The sequence below is a fragment of the Solenopsis invicta genome, chromosome 16 (genome assembly GCF_016802725.1).
Source record: "Solenopsis invicta isolate M01_SB chromosome 16, UNIL_Sinv_3.0, whole genome shotgun sequence".
Taxonomy (NCBI): Eukaryota; Metazoa; Arthropoda; class Insecta; order Hymenoptera; family Formicidae; genus Solenopsis; species Solenopsis invicta.
Genome location: NC_052679.1, coordinates 19270 through 41447, shown reverse-complemented (window position 1 = coordinate 41447; position 22178 = coordinate 19270). Strand labels below are relative to the sequence as shown.

At 31.5% G+C, this 22178-nt stretch overlaps 2 protein-coding genes across 3 annotated transcripts; one reads left to right on the top strand and one right to left on the bottom strand.

Annotated features, from left to right (window-relative positions):
- The first annotated feature begins 871 nt into the window (after positions 1–871).
- Positions 872–5991, top strand: LOC105196060 (deoxynucleoside kinase). 2 transcript variants are annotated; one of them, XM_011161782.3, is made up of 4 exons: positions 872–1084; positions 4067–4266; positions 4818–5070; positions 5165–5991. In XM_011161782.3, the coding sequence occupies exons 1-4, from the start codon at positions 1072–1074 to the stop codon at positions 5485–5487; spliced, it is 789 nt and encodes a 262-aa protein (XP_011160084.1). In that variant the 5' UTR covers positions 872–1071; the 3' UTR covers positions 5488–5991. The 2 variants fall into 2 exon arrangements, with proteins under 2 accessions (XP_011160084.1, XP_011160085.1); XM_011161783.3 differs by lacking the exon at positions 872–1084 and adding an exon at positions 2244–3034.
- Positions 5992–6400: 409 nt separating this feature from the next.
- On the bottom strand, positions 6401–21648 carry LOC105196059. The gene is made up of 4 exons (XM_026131974.2): positions 21336–21648; positions 10702–11074; positions 8206–8525; positions 6401–7002 (listed from the first exon to the last, which is right to left on the bottom strand). Exons 1-4 carry the CDS (start codon positions 21390–21392, stop codon positions 6862–6864), a joined length of 891 nt encoding a protein of 296 aa, XP_025987759.1. The 5' UTR covers positions 21393–21648; the 3' UTR covers positions 6401–6861.
- Between the last annotated feature and the right edge of the window lie 530 nt (positions 21649–22178).

The window sequence follows — 22178 nt, the reverse complement described above, 5'->3', positions numbered from 1 at the left end:
TTATGACGTATAAAATTAATTTACAAATAAAGTATTAAATTTATTTTGATGATTTATGTTGTAATTATTTTTTGTTACTTAGTTTTAGAGTAACTTAATTTTTAAAAACTATAACTTTCTAATTAATTCTAATAAGGCTTTGCAAATTAACTTGATCAACTTTTAATTCAAGTTAATTTAATCTTAATGAACATTTAACTGAGTTAATTTTTTGTTCATACAACTTTTAACGTAATTGATTTTCCAAGTCATTAACTTTAACTTAATTTAGTTTTAAAAAAATATCAACTTATCCAATCCCTTGTATAGTTCACGTTGTATACACATAATGTCGATTATTTATATTTTACACGTAAACACCCAACCTTAGCTGATATTTATTCTAAGGGTTGAGCGTTACGCATAAAATATAACAAATAATTTATGTTACGCGTATACAATATAAACTATGTAAACTATGTTTAAATTATATTCCGAAAATTATATTTCGTTTCTTTATTTTCAATATTATATATTTTTATTTTATTATATTATATCAAAATCAAATATATTAATAATTTACAATGTCTGTATTGTCTATATGAAAAAGATTCGTTTAAACATAACGTAAATAATCCATGCTGAAATAATTTTGAAAGGTACAGCACGATCCTGATGATTCTAAACAATAATGCTCACATCTTATGTAATTTTATTTTTCCTGTTTTATCATCCGTGATTCTGTTTAACCTACAACCGTTTCTTAATTATTCCAGGCGAGAACGTCGGCGATGCGCATGAACATCGCTGGTAACATCGTTGACGGCGGTCTCTCGTCGATCGACCGTCGGTGAACGCCTCTTCCGAGAGGATCGATATCACTTGGCGTCGTTCGGCGACAGGACCCCGTCAGTCGTCACGTGTATCCACTCGTGTTCGCGCGCACGCTCGGAGCAGCTCGGAGCGCAGTTGCATGAGAGAAATGGCAGGAACGTAGAAGCGGCAGAAGCCGTCGCGAACGTCACGTCGAACTCTCTGCGAGACGAATTACTTACGTTTCTATAGTTCTACCTTGGCTGGCAGATCGCAACGATGGCTTCCGCCGGTGAGTACGATTTACTCCGATAACAACGTCGTCACGCGACGATGCACCACGTACGCGACAATGCATCGTGCAACGATCGACGTGATTTGTTTACTAGCGCACAACGACGCAATACCGAAATTAATTAATTACGAGTCAATAATGGAAGGATGCAGAATCACGTGGTAATCGAGTCGCTGTGCCGCGTAATGTCGCGGTACTTGATTTTGTCACTCGGTAATTGGTGTCTCAGCAAGTGCGGACGCGGACATGCCGGCATCAGTGACGTATTAGCTAAGTGTGCATTTGAGGCAATAACACGTTGATGATTTTGATAATTGTTATCGCATATGATGAACGTGTAGAGATTATAAGAAATTTTTAACTTTACATTTGTAATATTATCGTTATCCCACCCAGACAGCACACAATATTTATAAAATATTTACAAACTATTTCTAATTTATTTATTAGAATGCTTGAAAAATATTTGCCGAAATATTTTATAAATATTTTTATGATCTTAAATTAAACAAAAAAAATATTTAGTCTACAATTTATTTATACATATTTGTTATAAGTATTGTGTCTGAATAAATTTACTGTTTATCTTTTTTTTTTATTATCTGACCAACAAATTCCGAGCTGTGCTCTCTCCCCTATCGCGTTGTTTCAGTCACGATTAAGCATTTACGCATAAAATATGAATAATTTGCATTATGCGTATACATTGTAAATTATATAAACTATGCTTTACATTTATGTATATAGAAGAATTTGTATTAGAAATAGTAAAAATTATATTCCGTTTTTTAATTTCTAATATTTATATATTTTATCAATACTAAAGTCAGATATTTAATTTAGTTTATAATTTAATTCAGTTTATAATTTAATCACTTGTTCTATATTGAATTATCCAATTTATAATAATTTACATTTCTAGCAAATAAATCGAAATGGATATAAGAAATAAACTCAATTCGACATTTTCGAATTCACATCACTTTAGATTTTTCGAATCCATTTGAATTTAAAAATACTCCGGACCTCTAAAGTGCAAATTTGAATAAATTAAAATAAATTGCAATTTTCAATTCATTTAAATTAATCTTCGTTTGTTAGATTGCTCGTTTTGTCTCCATGAAAATGTCTCCATGTTTCGTCATGTAAACGTAACATTAAATAATACATAAATAATCCATGTAGACGTAATCTTGACATTTACGGCATAGCCTTAGTTTCGGTTGCATCCGCGCGACATTCGAAATACCAAAAGCTGCGAATTGTTCATTAAAAAGGGAAAAATAAATAAATTGTTTTATCGTCCAACAATATAATTGATAAAAGTGTCATTCTATACGCGGAAATTTAGCGAAAATCAAGAGAGATCGTTCGCTCGGAATATTCTTTGCTTTTAGCAAAATATTATGCATACACGCGAATGTTTATTATGCGCGTACGCGTTCAGCTAAAGTTAAACTGGGCTTCTTCCGCGGCAAATATTTGGTTATGTTCCGCAACGAATATTTGGTTATGCGCGTACGTACGTGTTCAGTTTAGGTTAGCTGCGCTTCTTTCGCAGCAGGAGTTCGCGCGATCGAGTTTCCCCTTTTTCACCGGTCGCCGGTCGGCCGAGAGCCGTGAGGCGGGAAGGCCGGGAAGCGCAGCTGTGACGAACGGTACGGGATAGGCTTATCTACCCGAGATGGCGCTCGTGTTTTGTTTTTGGCGGGAAGTCGTGCGGCAATCCCCGGTTCGTCGTCGGTGTGTCGTTCCCGCCAGTTTCCGCGTTGTTCAGCCTGAAAAAGATCGAGAATCGCGACTCCGAACTACATGTTCGTTAAGAGCCGACCCTGCCGTTCGAACTGCGTCGGCTCCCAAGTGCGTTGCTATTTGATCCACGTTGATTTGGGCGTCAGCTGGTTTCAAATTACAAACGAGTGAACGATCGCACGGTACATTCTGTTGGTGAGTGACGAAATGTTGACTGAGAATTGACGTGTAATTATTTACTTGTCTAATTAATCGCTGGGAATTACTCTGTTAAATCGTCGTTGTAATATATCTCGTTATGTTTCTTTAGTATGTGCAAAAAATAAAAGATGTAATAAAATAAATAATAAGGTACAATACTAATAAAAGAAACAGCATTTTATTAAATTGTTTGTGTTAATTAATACTAATAATTTTATTTTGTTGCGTTATTGCTTTACTTGCTGTTTTGCGCAAATGCTCTTGACCTTCCAATATAATAATAACAACAGATTTATTCCCAAACAATTGTATTCAATATTCCCTGCTCGTGAAGCATGTGCTTAAAGTATGATGCAAAATTCAATAAAAAATTAAATGTTTCGACAATTACAATGCATCTAAGAACGTTTTACAGCTGTAACGGTAACTGTGGGTGTGGTCAAGTTGATACTACAAATGCTTTGATGCATTCTTTGATTGGTCAATTAATAAAACTCTTGTCCCGATTGATCCTGATATGTCCTGAATCAAATGCTTTGAAGCATTTATAGTGTCAAATTGACTGCATCCTATATCTATACCACATTCAATTACTGCGACACACAGAAGTCGATGTATCCTGATGCTAACATACACAATTGTTTACATCTCAGAAATGGTTAGGCTTTTCACTTGTTTATCAAGATTTTTTTACTCGGTATTACGTCATGTAAATGTTAAATGTTTTTTTAACATTCTATATAAAGGAGAAGCTTTGGTAATATGGAGACTGTGTATTATAATCGTTATTTATTAAGGACATGTAATATTCTTTTAGCATATCACTTTAGTCGAGTGATATTTCAGAATTTCCCATTTTGTTGATAAATTCATTCTGAAAAAGCAATTTATCTTATTTAAAATATACTGTTACTATTTGCATTATACATGTATATCGTGTTACGTCATATTTCTTACCCAGTCAAGCTGATTCTCAGTACGTCTTCGGTACTAGAGGAAGTGAAGTCGAGCGTGTTGTCTGTTCAGGTAAAGCAGTTCTCGAAGCCTTCATTAAGATGCCTGGCTCCATTGGCAAACTCTACAAACGTCCCTTCACTGTATGCGTGGAGGGCAACATAGGAAGTGGTAAAACGACATTTTTAAGTCATTTTAAGAAATTTGACAATGTTACTGTACTAGAAGAGCCAGTCGAGCTCTGGCGTGACGTGTCTGGAACGAATCTACTGGTGAGAAAGATAATATTTCTGTCAAGTTAAAACTTTGAAGATAATTTAATAAAAATAGATTTAATGCTTTTGTTATTAAATGTTACTTATTTGTTGAAACTTACAATAATGATGAGTGTATGTCATTAATTATGGATAATATTAATGACTTTATTTCATTTCCTGCAAAAACTCGAGACATTCAAAAACGTTTAAAGTTTCTGTAGGAGTTACGCTGCACCAGTCGCTAAACATTCATCAGTAAATGTTTAAAAAACATTAAAATAATAAGATTTCAAAATAAAATTGCAAATTAATTAATATTTTTTAGATTTAATTTTTATGCAAATTTGATTAAAATATATTTTACTGAAAATGTAATTATATGATTTTTATTTGTTCATTGACTGGTACTGATTCTTATATATATCAAGCAAACGCATAACAGTAAAAAAAAAATAATAATAATTACATTAATATCTCACAACTATATTAATAGGCATATTTTAATTTAATACAATTTAATATAAAATATTGTGTTATTGGAATTAATTGCAATCATTGCATTACAGGAATTAATGTATAACGAACCATCTCGTTATGCCTTTTTATTCCAATCGTATGTACAATTGACTATGCTCCAATTGCACACTTGTAAGACTCCATCGCCGTATAAAATTATGGAGAGATCCGTATACAGTGCAATGTGCTTCGTCGAAAATTTAAAACGCAGAAATGTATTACGTGACGTTGAGGTAACTGTCTTAGAGGACTGGTACGATTGGTGTTTGAAAAATGCCAATAATATAGAAACCGATTTAATAGGTGCGTATATGATTTATGGATTTTCTGAGAAATTATTACAATTGAGGAGACATCTATTAAAATTATTTCTCTTTTTATTTGTGTTGCTAAATAGTATACTTGAGGACAACACCTGAGACCGTATACGAGAGAATGAAACAACGAGGTCGAAAGGAAGAGAACGCCGTTTCACTAGAATATCTGAAGCAAATCCATCAAATCCATGATGACTGGCTCTATCATCAAACTCTGAAACCGGTACCATCACCAATTATAACCATAAATGGTGACCGAGAGCTCAATGAAATGGTAGAAGAATTTGATAAATGTAAAAATGAAATCTTCAGCAAGGTGATAGACGATAGCGATGTAAATAATAAGATGATTACAGTATCAACGAATCACGTGCTACCTGAAATTAAAGCTATCTCAGATTAAATCGTAGAATAAAAAAAAAACAAAAGTTATGATTAATTTAAATATGATTGCACGTGTCATGCATTTATCATTAATTAATTATTGCATATAACTATGTACACTGTGTTATTTTAATTCCACTGATCGCATTTACTGTTTTTATCACATATTTATTTCTTTTTATATCAAATTTGTAGTGTGTTAAATAAACTATCAATAATCATAAATTACGCTAATTACGATACGTAAACGTAATTGATCAAATATTTCACATTAAAGGATTAATTGTACATTCTGTCAATTATTCAAATGACAAAATTAATATAATTTAAATTATTGATGAGAACCAAATTATTTTTTTACGTCTATTTTTCTAACTCAATACACATTTAATTAGATTGTTCATCAATTTATTAATATTTTAATTTAATGCATTTAAATAAAATGCATTAAATAAATTTGTTTGTAACATACTAGATGTAATAGGATTTTTTATTACAAGTACAAAATAGTATTAATTTCAAAGAAAAAAAATCATTAGGTGGTACGAATATCAATAGCGATATTGCATAACGGGTGATAAATTAATTATAAAAATATGTTAGAGACGTGCAAACGTGATTATATTGGAATATTGAATATATATTTTAATATAATATAAAAATTTTGTATTCTTTTTTCGTAAAGCTGTTTTGGAAAAAAAGTAGAAATTTATGGAATATATATTAATTTATCTTTAAAAAAAATGTGTGATTAAAAAGAATATGAAAGAAAAAAGGAAGATATAAATATATTAATCCAAAAAAATGAAATAAAAATCTATTTATTATAGACGGTAGTACTTTTAAACATCGTTAGATTTTGTTGAATGTGTAACTACTGCTAAGCGTGTATGATTCAAATGTGCATGTACTTGTATAACTGAAAGAAATACATATTCTTTGAAGAATTACATGTTTATTTTTGCTAGATTTTACAAAATAAAAATTTTACAAATGGATCATAGTTAAATGTAAAAAAATCTGTGTATGTACATACATATTACGTGTAAACGTGTGTGTCGCGCAAAGTGACGCTACAGGTACATTCGTACATAACGTTCTCGTATTATTAACCCGATCATGTACATTGTACTTGAAACACAAACTCATTGCGACTTCGTGCAGTACCAAATCGTATACTGAATACAAATCAAATCCAGTTAGTAATATTCTTCTGGCCAATCCGACACGTTAAATGAATACAAGTGATCACAATCGATATATCGTGTGTCTGTAAACTACGTGCTAAGATATGTATAAAAACGGAATACTACCTAGAGTAAAAAAAATCACAATTGTCATTTAAACGTATATACAGACATTAGATAGAGATTTTTTTATACGCCGTGCTCAACTAAGATGAATTCTCGCGAGCTGCGGCTAATCGCTCGCAGCAGTCGTACTCCTGACAAGACCACAGTATACTAACTAACGTGCCTAGCTGGGCATCCTGTGTATTCGCTTGCTTCCAGTCGAGCAATAGCTGATAGATTACCTAAAATCATCGTACATAGAGAATTAGCGTAACTTGCTCATTATTTGTACGTATTTATAAGAAAGAGTAACCTCAAATTTGGCCCATTTTTTGGAATTTCAAACTTTTTTTTTATGCCAAATAGTACTATGTAATGGAACATTAATCCCAGAGAAATTTTAAGATGAGCATAAGCGCGGTTCCGGAAATATAAAGGGTTGAAAGTAATGGTTTCTCATAATACAGGGCGCCGTTTTCAGACTTCTTTTCTGTTGTTTGAATAAAAGTTACCATTTTCCATTGTATTTTTGTGCGCTGTACACGAATCTGGTAAGCAAATTGCTCTATCACGTCGGATTTCTTAGAAAAGTGTCAAAAATGATTATTTTTACCTCACCGTAGCGTTAAAAAAATCTATTTCTATCTATCTAAAAATCTATCTAATATATATATATATATATAAATAAAACGAAGTAAAACATTGTTTCTTATGGATTTTTATCCCGGATTGAAATATGACCTTAATTTTCGTCTAGTATGAAAACTCCTCGAGATAGATGGAGTTGAAATGACACGTGACACCGCCTTTCACGGATCGAGATGCTTTTCTAATAAGCTGAAAGTTCCCTTGCTTCTCACAGATTGGGGTGCTTTTTAATGTGAGTGAGATTTTTAGATAGATAGAAATAGATTTTTTTTAACGCCATGGTGAGGTAAAAACGATCATTTTTGACACTTTTCTAAGAAATCTGACGTGATAGAGCAATTTGCTCACCAGATTCGTGTTCAGCGCGCAAAAATACATAGGAAATGATAACTTTTATTCAAACAATAGAAAAGAAGTCTAAAAACGGCGCCCTGTGCTATGAGAAACCGTCACTTTCAACCTTGTATATCTCCGGAACCGCGCCTATGCTCATCTTAAAATTTTTCTGGGATTAATGTTCCATTATACAATACTATTTGGCATAAAAAAAGGTTTGAATTTCAAGGTCCAAGAAATGGGCTAAAAAACAGGTCTTTTTGGGCTCACTCTTTGTAAATTTCGTGCGAAAATATTCAAGTACATAAATAATACTTGACGTTTTATCGATAGTAATCAATCTTCAACCGATTGAATTTCAAACATCTTCTCGTTCGAACAAAATTGTAGTCCGATTATCGCGAAGATCAATGATGAATCATTTGGAATGAAATATTTGATTCTAGGAGTTCGACATTCACCTCATCGATACCCTTATGCCTATAATTTTCCTCGAGCTGGTCGATCTGCCCGTCGGAGTATGAGAGTCTCCTCGCAATATCCCGCCATCCGTGTCCAACATGTGTCTTAATAATAAACATGTCATCGAACCTGAGCTCCTCCTTGCACGTGCTCAGCTCCTCCACGTTTTGGGGCATTGGTCGATACTTGGGTTTCGAAGCTGTCTCGGATTGCGCGACGTTACTGCTCGCCAGGTACTGATTTACATTACATATGTAGCTCGTGCGCGAGCCGATCTTCACTCCATTGGAGTTGACTATATTGTAATTTACGATGTTCGCTGAAAATTAATATCAAGCATTATTGAAGAAATTCCTACAAGGTCCCACAATGACTGAACATATTTGATATATGGAAACTTATTAAACTAAAATCGATTTTTTTATAATGTTGAAATTTAATTGTAATTTTTTCAATATAAAATTTCTTTAGAATTAATTTCTTTAGAATTTATAAAGTTGAGATTTATAAAATTTATAAGATTATTTTACGTGTTATAAAAATTGAAAAATTAATTTGTTACACAACTTGGTTAAAGATTTTAATACTTTTTGTATTTATTTTATAAATAATAAAAAATCAAGTTAAGAACAAGGGCAATTTAGTATTTAAACTGTTAAAGACAAACATTTAAATTGTCCTAATATTAGTGTTTATTCAGATGCTCTCTTCACAAATTTTTATTACTTTAAAATTATAATTTTAAAATTTTTCGTATTTTTATATGTTAATAATTAAATATTTCATATTTCTTTAATACTTTATATTTCAGTCAATTATATAATTAAATCATCTTACATCGTAAATCCTTGCAAAAATTCAATAATCTTGATTTTGTATCATTACACATATCTGATTACTCTGAGACATTTATCTTAATATCGCAAATTTATAATTATGTTTGCTTAAAAAGTGTTGTAACGAAATCTTGTTGCAACGCAAATCTGTCGCATTCATTAAATATTTACTATCTTGAATACAACATTTCAATTAATCATTAGACATAATTACAAAAATTCACCTTCTCCGTAGATAGTTATCGCGTAACTAAAGCGCCTAGATAACGAGTTTTAATTTTCTGCTATCATCATTCGCGATTTTTTTCAAAATTGCTACTATATCGCGCGTCACGTCGCATTAGTAATTCTATCACGTTAAATAATCCCGTTCAAAGTGGCAGAGGATTAACATGACAATTTTGTCATTTTGACAAAATTTCGGTGAAATTTTATCGAAATGATAAAAAGTAAAAAATTTCACGATACGAGTTCTCGAATCGTCGGCAAATCTTCCACATCATTGCACCGAAATCACAGATACGAAGTAAAGGATTACAAATGTTTCTTCGTGAACACAATAACGTATACTGTTTTTCTCTCAAATCGAGCACAATATACAACTAAAAATGGTACCTGGTATCCTTGTTTTCTTTTAATACTTTTGCAAATAGAAATCTGCGCGCAACTTGGTATTCCCCATGTTTACGTGTTTGATCGTGATAACATGATCTCATGTACATACACACGTGTCTCAGTCTTAACAATATTTATAATAGGGAGCGGCACATTTTCGTTCAATTTAACTTGATTTCGATAAAATTGCTATAAGTATCTGTGTGCTTTTCGCTTCTTAGTAATTTTTATCCTGAACTACCTTCAAATAAATTGACAAATGTTATACGTCAAATTGTTGAAATGCCCATTTAGCATTTGAATAATCTCTTTAATAACGTGGCACATTTCTGTTTATAGAACTAACAATAAGTTTAGTTACAAAATCACGATCGTAGAATCGCATTGTAAGATTTTTGAAAATTACGCGAATATATAGTCCTTTTATTACGTCCATATCACTTGTACATTTCTATAAAGAAGTAAACGTGATAACGTTTCGAATAACATAGTAAGAAAATATGTTACAAGGAGACCTTGCTACGTAATCGAACTCTTATAACCAAAAAGCGCATTTTTCAAACATTTATTTGTTTTTGAATTATCTATTATTTAGTCTAGTAAAAACAAAATTATTTAAAGATTTTTACGTTTAGAAATGCAAGACTGTTATAAATAATTTGACTTTTTAACAAACGAAATAATTACATAAATTCAAAAAAAGATGAATAATAAATTTTTTAAAAGTATAATTTTTTTCCAAAAGAAAATTTTTACAATATCTGATTTCAACTTTCAAATAATATTACACAAATTTAATTTTGATTTTCTTGAAAATGCTTGAAAAATGTAGTTTCTCCTTTTGTTTAATAAATGTTCATATTAAATTATTCACATAAGCAATATTAAACTCCGTGGAAACTACGTATAAGATTTCGTTAGAAAAAAATTACAAAGCGCAGTAAAGATACTTGAATACAAAAAAAATTTCTCCTCTCTCCGATGATGCCTCGCGTTGAAAATTACATCGATCTTTACTATAATAACGTTCTTGTTACCACTTACAAGATTTGCTGTATTTCGGTTTCGTTTTGGTCCTTGGCCGTTTGTACTCTTTCGACTCGCTTCTCGACCTCGCGTCACCAGGGTCTTCCGATTTTGTACAGAAATCGGTGGGTGTCGTTGGCCTCGCACCGTTCGGCGTCGATTTTTTATTCCGCGTCGACGTCACATCGTCCCGCTCCTTTTCTTCCGGAGTGATAGGCGTCGACTTGGACTGCGTCTTCGTCAAATTTTCGTCCGAGGTCGATGAAAACTTGTGCGTGTAACTTCCGATCCCAGTCCGCGGCGGATCTGGTTTTGCGTCTGTCGTCAACATGTCGTGAAACCGGCGCGATAGTTGGGACAGAATCGACATTTTCTTAAATGCTCGATGTACCTGCAAATGACATCTTAACGTTAGGATGATGTTTTAAAATCCTTTGGAATAATAATACTCGAAAAGATCAGATGATCGAATAGTTTGGGCAGTTTGGGAATCTGAAGATCGAACGTCAAATATTTTAAAGAAAAAATTGGATTAACTAATATTGTGTTTCAAGTATGCACATACATTATAATGAAATATCGCTGTACGGATATTATAAATAATAGGAGAAGTTACGCTACTTGTTTTTTTTTTTTTTTTAATTGAATTTACATTGTCTATATTAAAAAAATATACAACGTTTAAGACACGCGATGTAAATTGTCGCTTTTAAGCTTTGCATTCATTTCGCACTACACGCGATTTCTCAATGCCGCGACTAACGTCAAAGCAGACGTTCCTCACATTATTTCTTGTTAAGTAGATGCAGTCGGTGTATAACAAGGCGTATCATTTTCCTTAGAGACGGATGTTTATTTTCTCGCACTCTCACATTATCATAACGAACAGCACGACGATGAAACATAGATGGCTGCGAATGCGTAAAAAAAAAACATTTTACTTGGTACTTTTGTGAAATGTCTTCATAAAACTACCAAGACCATGCGAGCCCTTTCACGAAAATTACTTTATTATTTTTTTCTCAACGCATATATATAGATATATATATATATTTTTTTTTTTTAATTTTAATTTAAGTTTAACAGTTCTTTAACTCGATAGTATACATTTCAGATTTATTTATTAATAAATCATAGTACTGAAAATTGGAATATCTGTCAAAAATAAGCTCCACTTCAATCGAGAATGAATAGATCTTTTTTGTTCTCCCACGGACATGCCATTACCGTAATTATGCGATTCTGAAATTAACGATCCACTTATACCCACTGTACTTCCGGCGCTATTGTCAGATACATACAACAAACACATTATTCGTTTGCACAATATTCTTCGAGAATAAGTTCCGTTCTGCGGAAAAAATTTGCAATATGGAATTGAGATGTCATTATGCAATAGAAGTGTATTAATTATTCATTTGTGAGGTCGAATTGAATCAAATCGAATTTTTTACAATATATTCAAAATCGAATTGAACTCAATCTGAAGTTTTCACCGAATCGACTTTGAATCAAATGTTCCTGAATTTATATTACATGCTAATTTAAACATAATTAAGTATCTCAATGACGTTGCAGCGACGTTCTTTTTAATAAAACGAGAAAATTAATTGCAATAATTTTAGAAAATAATTACAAAAAAGTATGTGCTAAGTAAAAATTTACAATAGATACTATAGATAATAAGTGTAAAAGTATCATACTAAATAAATATTGAATACATATTATTATAATTACAATGTTACTATCGAAGTAAGAGTACTTAAGAAAACTTTATTAGAAACCTGTAATGTTATAATTTATTATACAGTGTTCGAACTTTGCAATTATTAACAGGCAGATCTAAATTTCACAATTAAACCATTAATTATTACATTTCCGAAATATTACGAAATAAAAAAAAACAAATTACATGACGATTCTCACGATGAAAATTCCATCGTCCGTTTTGTAGATTTTCCCAAGCTCTACAAAAAAAACTGCATTACGTGTTCCAAATATTGGTAATTCTTGTGATTTTGCATCGCCTTTTATATATTAATTCACATAACAGTATGAATAAATCTCACTATATCGAGTTCGTGATTATCGCGCTTGGTAAGATTCATCTGAGTCATCCGAAGTGATTCTTTTCGCGATCGGAAAAAAAGATTGCAGGAAATTCCGATATTCTCCTTGTTTCTGGCTGCGATAACGATGCCCGAGATTACGTTGACCCTCGCGCGGCAATTTCCCGCATGTCTTGCCTCCGGCGCAAATCTCTAAATACTGCTATGTAAATATTCAATGTGTAAACTGCCAAAGTGTGTAATCCGGCTATCAGTCGATACGCACTTCTCTCATCTATTTTTGATATACCAATATTCTACCAATCGCTCGTATAGATATGTGTTGAACTCGTCAATTCGTTTATGGATTTTTACTTCCGAGTTTTAATTCGTGCCTTTCGGAACACTTTTATTCAATAGCAGGGTAAGGAAATAACGCGTTACTTCTAACGTCATTACCATTATAATTACTTTTTTTTGTAACAAACTAGTAACAGGTTCTGGATTTTATCAAGGGATAGGGACTAATAAACAAAGCTCCTAAACTTTGAATTAAGAATTTACGAAATACCCTATATGTACTTCCGTGTCAATTGAAATATAAATCCGTTCTTACTATGCCGTACGTGCAAAGTTCTTGGAATTGTATTATTTACCGATAACGCGATTCCGCGTATATACTTGTTACAGAGAGTGTATTTTTAACTACAGACATATCACGGGGGTGTGCATTTGCAATCGCACACACGTATTATTCTTTTGTTGATCCAGATATCGCAATCAATTCTGATAAAATTTATAATAAAAAGGCAAATTGATGTCTTTGCAATAAACGCTGTAATGCAATCTATATCTATAATATTAATCTATGCGACATTTAACAAAAATCTTAAATGCTATAGTAGAGTAAAATTTTATTAAAATTTTTAATTGAATAATCTTTCTTCGAGAGAAAGAAAAATATTTCTACAGTCTTTTTATAATTCATATAACTATTTTCTTTATGCTACTTAATAGTTTTCGTAATAGAGAAGAAAAAGAAGAAAGAGGCTTTTACTTTCACTATCTTCTGCATACTGCTATGTGGTAATTTTTTAATTTGCGCAGGAAAGCGTCTTCTATTTTAATTATTAAAAGAGACAAGGATAACAATTGTATATTCGTCTATAACAGGGATGCCCAATCAATCGATCGCGATTTATCGGTCGATCGCCCCGTTTTCTTGGTAGATCTTTCTTCTTTACGTCTATTTAAAATCATTTTAGTTGATCGCAATTAAATAAATTTAAAAAAATATAGCATTGCAAGAATTATTAAAAGATCTCATTAATATTTGCATTATTTTTCAATTTTTTTTAAATTTTATCATACGTTCATATTTTAATTTTTATTTTATTTGAATTCTATTATAAAATTTATAATTTTTATATTAATTTTTTCTTATTAATTTGTTCATAGTTTTAACACCTATCTCTATTAATATGTTTAATAAACGGTTAAATCAGATTTTATATATAATTTTGTACTTTTTCTCTTACACGTACAAGTAGCGTGTTAACATAGGTAAATCGCGAAATTGCTCTACTAAAAAAAGTAGCTAACAAATGTAAAAAGGTTGGGCACCCATGATCTATAATGTATATTTGCTATCTTCTACATTCCACCAATACACAAGCGTGCGATTTTCTTATCGCTCAACCCTGACCCCATTTTAGTTGCAAGTTTTACATCGCAATGATAAACAGGAAAGTGCACGATGATTTATTATATAGTACTATGTTGCAATGAGGTAAACATACTCTAATATTTAATTCGAGAAAAAAAATTTCTTCGCGTTTGATCGATGAAGCCTGTAGAACAATGCAAATTATTCGTATGTACTTTGAGAATGTAACGATCCGTCTATTTCATCAAACGCGTGAATCATTCGAGATACGCAGTTGAACGAGTTGCTGTCTTTCGCGATCTACTTTCTTCCTACAATGCAATTTATAGAAGAATAAAAACAACACAAGGACTCGTAATCAACGGATTATTATTATCATCAACCTTTCTTTCCAATGTACCGAGCAACTAAAAACTTTCTTTTTTTTATATTTGTTTTCCAATTTTCTACATGTCTGATCCCTTTCATCTTCAATGCGACAGTACCACGTCTTAGTCGCGCAATCAGTAATGTTTCCATCCATTAATTCAACATGATCGTTGGGGGTTATCAACGGGATGACGTTTGCTAAATTAAGAAGTGCATATTTCTAAATGATAAACGCGCGTATATTAATTAAATAAAATTATCAAATTATCTCGCAAGGAGTACACAATTTCAGTGTGTGTGTTAAAGAAAAAAAAAAACGCTCCGATAAAATTTCTCGACGAGTCCTCTCTTGTTAGCTTCACGCGATCGTAAAATTCGTACTTGGGGGATTATCAGTTTAAGCGCTTGGTAAGCACACTCGTATTTTCATATTTAATGTGCCTTCGTGAATTTCAGATAAAATAATCCAGACATATAAGCATTATGTAAGCAATTTCGCGTAATTCACGTACGTTATCTGCCAAGTTCTTGCATTGCTGCTAGACGCGTTTAGTTAGCCGGGCGTCCGTGAAAAATGAGTAAAATCCATTGCTCATCGCATCGGAAAAACACAGCGTATCGACGTCTATATGCAGTACCTAAATTAAGCCTGTTCCTAGCTGCTAAACATTTGTTTTAAAATGAAAAATGATTAGAGAATATAACGTAGACTATGTGCGTGTTGTAAATATTTTTAGATAATCTGAATTAATCAGTTTAATTTTATCTTGTTTTGTGTGGCAATTAATTAACACGCTACTTGTACATTTAATTTGTACAAGCCGCACCCCGTGTATCGTTGAATTCTTCACCGAGTCAGATGTGTACAGTGATAAATATAATAAAGATAAGAATGTTAAAAAAGTATATCGAGTGCCATTGACATTTCACGATAATTTGGATAGACTCGTCGAGCGATCGAGTGTCCATTGATATGTTACGATAAATAAATAGTCGCGATGGATCTAAGACGCATAATAAAGCACGTTCGACTTGAAAGCACAAAAATATTCGAATATACAAATGCAATAGACAATGTATGCAGTTTGTCTATTTAGTAATTTCCTACTTAAATTTATAAGCTTCGCAACAACGCTAATGATCAAAATAGTTTTGGAGCTATTAAATTAAAAAAAAAAATCTTTATCTTGATCGTATTCGAGAAAACATTAACTTGAAACAAAATAAGGAATTCCAACAGTTTGGAGACAAAGAACAAAGTTTATATATTACATATTTATAATATTCGTTATGATGTGTCGAAAGTAGAGAAAATTTGGTTATCTATTCCCTCGTTTTTATCAATTTTCAATATTGCAGTGATATTAACAATTTAAATTCCAGACAATGTATAAATTAATTTTATTTACAACAGCACCCGTTGTATAATTACGACCAATGGTTTCGAGAGACGTTGTTGTGACTCACATGCTTTTCTTCGGATAATCTAGAAATAGATTTCTCTTCCGTGAAATTGTTTTATGCGAGTCCTTCCGTCATTTCATGCCGTCGTCAACGAACGCTGCAATGATGTGTCTGCACGGTTCAGTGACAACGTGCAACGTTCAAACGAGACGTGTATTGTACGTATAAAACGGCCTTGCCACCACCTGGATTTTCCAGTGGCAAAACCAGCATTACCGCTTGGCGAAGCTAATGAATTTTATAGCGACACGACGCGAAACGGAGGACAAAGCCTCTGGTTTGCCGATAATATTTCACAGTGAAATTATCATGACGTAATATTATGCGGGATTTCCGTATTAATTTCGTGGATTCTATAGCTCAGCAAATTTTGTTTATTTTGTTTGTAATCTAAATTTTCAGTGCGCAGAACATCGAGCTCAATTTTGCGACTTTACTAAATAGTAAAGCTGTACCTTTTTTTTACAAATGCGTTTGCGTACACATTGTATATATACTAAAAAACACAATTTTTTGTTTTTATTTTTTAATACATTTCCATCGGAGTACATTTCTTCTTATTAAATCTTATTATTTAATTAATTTTTGAGGTAAAAAATTACCGCTACATTTTTTTTATCATTTTTAAATGTGTCCAATATAGAAGAATCTATATTATATAATTTTCTCATTATTTTGAAACTAAATGTAATCATTAATTAATATTAACTTGATATAATCTTCGCGAGACAAAATTATTACTCGATACGGGTGACTCTTGTACAGCAGTTTGTGTATAAGTAATCTAGGAAGATTACTAAGTTTGATATATCGTTAAATTAAATCGGGAAAAGAAACTTGCACATTCCACGACTGGCTATGTATATTTCTTCAACTAACTCGTAATTTAATAAATTCACGACAGATACTTGTCTCGATTCATTGCGATCCTTTGTATACAAATATGTATACAAATACTGACTCTTAACAAGAAAATCAACCTGACTTCAACACAGGTATTTCGAAGTATAAAAAAAAAAGAAAAAAAAACAATTCTCTTGCAATCTTGGTTTTTCGTGATTATGTATAGCTACTTGATCTACATTAATTATACAGGTAAAATACGTGGAATATCGAATTGCCAGTATTAATATAAAATAAAGTAACGTTTATTTTATATAGAATAAATCTAAATTTTTACCCAAATTAAATGATATAGACAAGAAATATCTATATCTTGTTAAGAATTGAAAATAGATTATGATCTTGTGAAGTCTTACAAAATACGCATTTATTCGCGGGCGTATGTTATGTTTCGTTAAACGCCGATGTATTTTAATAAAAATTCCACCTTAAGAGTTGCTAATCGACAGCGATTAACCGAGGATTAAATGACTATGTAGCTGACCCGCGAATTTCAAGCAGTGGCAAGTATTGGCTAGAAAAATTTTATGATAAACATTCATTCTTATACGTGTGACAGAGTATAACTAAAAATCGAGTATAAAAACGTAAAAATAAATTGTTTCGCAATTGAGTTTTACATTTCAAATTATAAAAATTGAGATATCTACAAACAAAGCATTAGGTAATAAGGAATCATCCTGCATCATCGTTAACATCGATCTAACAATCACTATGTCACTACCTTACTAGCAAAATTATTATTGGTCATAAATCTATTATGCAACAATTTAACTGAGAAAACACCAAATATTACTTCTTACGCTGTGTACAAATAATAGAGAGAAAAATAAAGTTAAAAAAATTAAATACGAATTTAATCACGAGTCCCAATATATTAACAATTAAGAGAGTAATAAAAGTTTAATAAATATTAATGTGCCAGCACTGGCACATTAGTATAAAAAGATTCTTATTTTAATAAGATATAATAAGAAACATACTATAATATAACGTATAGATATTAACTGTATTTTCTGTAAGACGCGCAAAAGTGGTTTGGAAAATGAAGTGTCTCGCGTGCGTCACTGCATAATCATTCAATCTAACGAGATAATTTAAATGAAATTTTGTCTAATCGACTTTTAGAAACGCTTATTAATACACGCTATTAATAAAAATCATTGTTTTCGAGTTTGCCAGGTAACGCGTATCGAAAAGTATAATTTAATTTCAGTAACTATCATCCTTCTTCTTTTCATTAACTTTCATTAACTTTATTATAAAAAAATTTTTTTAAATCTTAACTAATAAGGCATCTACAATTTTTAAAAACCGGAATTTCGTTCATTATGAAAATTCAGCATTATCACACGGTCTCATGAAATATATATAAGAAACGTGGCCTCGGTATAATTTTCAATTCCGAGTCATGTGAAAGAAAGTGCATTCCAAAGTGGATGCACGGAATTCTTGCCATGATCAAATGGGACGGGATTCGATCCAAAGTTTAAGTGCCTCGATGATTATCCGTTAACCGATAGTTGTCATTTTTTACATTGTACTCACTGTGTACGAGAAAAGAATAAAAATTTAAAAATAAATCAAATATTATATAATATTAAAATAATATTATTTAATATATAGAGCATTTCTCTATTTTTCTCTGTTCCACAGCTCGAAGATAAAAGTAACAAACTTACACGTCTGAAGAGATTCCATATGCTCTTTATTTCAGTATCAAACGCAAAACGATATTAACTGTCTTAATTGCAAATGCTATGCGTAGAATTAAAAGAAAATCAAGTCGAAACGAATGAGAACAAAAACTGCTTTCAAGATTACAGACTCAAGATTGGACTCAGACATGCTAATGAACATATTACAATTCATTTCGCGTCATAACTTTACGTCACACATTTAGCTAGCAATTTTATCAACTTGTCTAGTAATAAGAGGAACGTTTTAACAATTAATGCTAAAACTGATTTTATTATACATTTTTCCGTCTATATTATATAATTAATTTCGTGAACTTATTTTAGCACAAAAGCCATGAAGAATTAATGAAACTAATATAGAACAAATTAATACTCATCTAAATGCATTGACGTGAATCGGAACTCAACCTGAGGCTAACATGGAATCTAATAATAATACGCGCGCAACATAAATCCACGCATAGCCATAGTTTAGCACAAAATGCATGCGTGATTAAAAAATGACATCTGTGAGAAACCACAATGAGGAAGAGGAAGACCTACGAGGCTATACTCTCGAGTCTAATTCAATAAATAAATATAAAATTTAAATAAATATAAATTTTATATTCCAACTTATTTTATAATTATTTATTTACTATTTTATAATTATAAATTATAATAAATAATTATAAAACGTGTTGAAAAATGCACGATAAAAAACAGAAGACTGATGGCTTTCTGATATGGTTTTCTCAAACAATATTCTGTCTCTCAGACATATGACGAATAATAATAATGTAAATAATAACGCGCTGTTTTACGCACGAGTAATAATTTACGAGCAATAATTTATTTGTAGCGTTACACACATCTACTGTCACGCTTTTTGCAATAACGAATAATGAAACGAGGCTATCCAGAATTGTGTCTGAAACAACTTGTTTCTCTCATTGTTGAAATCCGATTAATAACGCGGTTCCGGCGGACGACATATCATAATTAATTTGCGTCAAACCTTATCGTTTATCGCGTGCCACTATCATTTTTGCATTGCGATGCAGCGACACGCGCAAATTGATCGTAAATACATTTGAATAATTGTTATTTCGAGTTGCAAATTATCATTCACCATGATGATACACGAGAGAGAGAGAGAGAGAGAGAGAGAGAGAGAAAGCGTTTATTGGAAACAAAGAAAATTCTGTGCTGTGAGAAAATTCTGTAAAGCTGTCGAAAGTATCAAGAAGCGATAACCGTGACGGCGACTCGCGTGAAAGAAGATTTTTTAAAAATTATGTTGAATTGGCCAATGCTGATGAATAATTGACTTATAATCGCCACTGAGAGAAAAGATTTTGTTAATTCAACAAATATCGATATACCTATAACAAATATTTTTAAATGTAGTGACAACAAATCACACTTGTTTTTGTATATCGGTCTATATTCTCCTATTATAATTTTTTTGTATTTAAACATGTTATTTTTTTATATGTAAACATTATATAAAAAAAAATAATAGAAAAATAGATATCAATTTGTCGTCACTATATCTACACTTTTAAGTTCACCAAATTGCATGTCGAATAAATTTTCGGTCTCGAAACACAACTATCAGTTGAACGAGAATAGTAATATTCGATATTACTTGATAATTTATTAATTGATGCTAACAAACATCTGTTATCCCCTCCCTTCAAATTTTAAAGAATTTGTTGCGAAAAATAAATTTCAACCAACCCAATCAGGGATCAAACTCCTGAAATCTTAAATTCTGACTTTTCGGTCAGTGTTTTATTCAGTAAACAGAAATGTATGTAAATGGATTGAAAATTTGTAATCCGTTTTAATTCATCACAAATACATGTCGAATAGCAAGAATAGCAATTATGTTATTTCAATTCTATATTATAAATCATAAATTGAATTGAAAACTTCTTTTGGAGTGAAAGAAGAGAAATCACTCATTTCATTTCATTTCATTTCATAGATTAAAATGAATTACATGGCTCGCAACTTTTTTTTTTAAATTGAAAAAATAGGAATCCCGTAGTTTCAATTCCCCTTCATAGATTAAAATAGATTCAAATAATTCTTAAATTGTAATTGGATTTAAATAAATTAAAAAAATCAAGAATTTGGATTAACGATAATCACACGAATCCACTTTTATCCATTTCATTCCATTTCTATTTGTTGGAGCCACTGAGGCATGTGGTGATATTTATTATATCTTTTATATAGTGTACATAACACAATTTCAATAATTCACATATATATATATATGCACACACGTACACGTTATCGTCACTTATCAATGGCTACAGTGCAGTTTCTCACGAAGAGAAAAAGAAGAGAGATACGAGAGATATCCTAAATATCTTTTTTACGTTTAAGGAATGGATAATGGATGGTCCCAAGTCCTTGAGGCTCATCTTTAGATTGCGCTTGGTGTTTTACGTATTTAAGGAAACGCGCACAAGTGGAGATCGGCCATGGATGTACGACGATCGTACTCACCTTGCCGTCGAGAAAGGTTGAGCACTCTGGTAAATCGTTTCTCGCGGACGTGATCATGGAATCGCTTGGCAAAGGCTCGTTACTGCTGTCGCTGCCCGTTAATCACATATTTCAATGCACGATCTTACGACGCACACGTCGACTGTCGCGCGTTGACCGTCCACGACTGACTGTGACTGACTCACAATCAGAGACTCAGAAACTGACTGACTCGAGACTCGAGACCGACACTGACGTCGCGTACTCCGTATGAGCCGCGTGGCTGATTGCGGAGGTGCACTCGCCTTGATTTTTTTCTTTTACTTATCTGGAAATAATGAAGCAATTCGTATTACCGAAACTATGTTATCTCGTTCTGTACAATAAAATGTAGTATAAGCGATAAAATTTATATTAGTAGATATATATATATATATATATATATATATATATATATATATATATATTTATTATTACTCAGGAGTAGGTAATTATTTAAAAAGGATGATTACAAAGTTAAAAAAGTGAATAACTTTTAACTTAACTTGGTTAATTTTAAATAAACTTAAATTCGAATTTTAACCGTATAGTTAAAACACATAAACTGTAACATATTAACTTTTTTGTCTTAAAATAAATATTTATTTATATATAAAAAAATATAAAACAAAAAATACATTCCTGTATATATAAAAAATAATATTTCTTTATTATTTCATATAAACTTAATTTATACCAATAAAATATTAAATTTATTCGATGATCCATATTGTTTATTTAATAATCCATATTGTAATTTTTATATTATTGAAAGTAATGTAATTTTTAAAAATTACGACATTCTAATTTAATATAAATAATAAC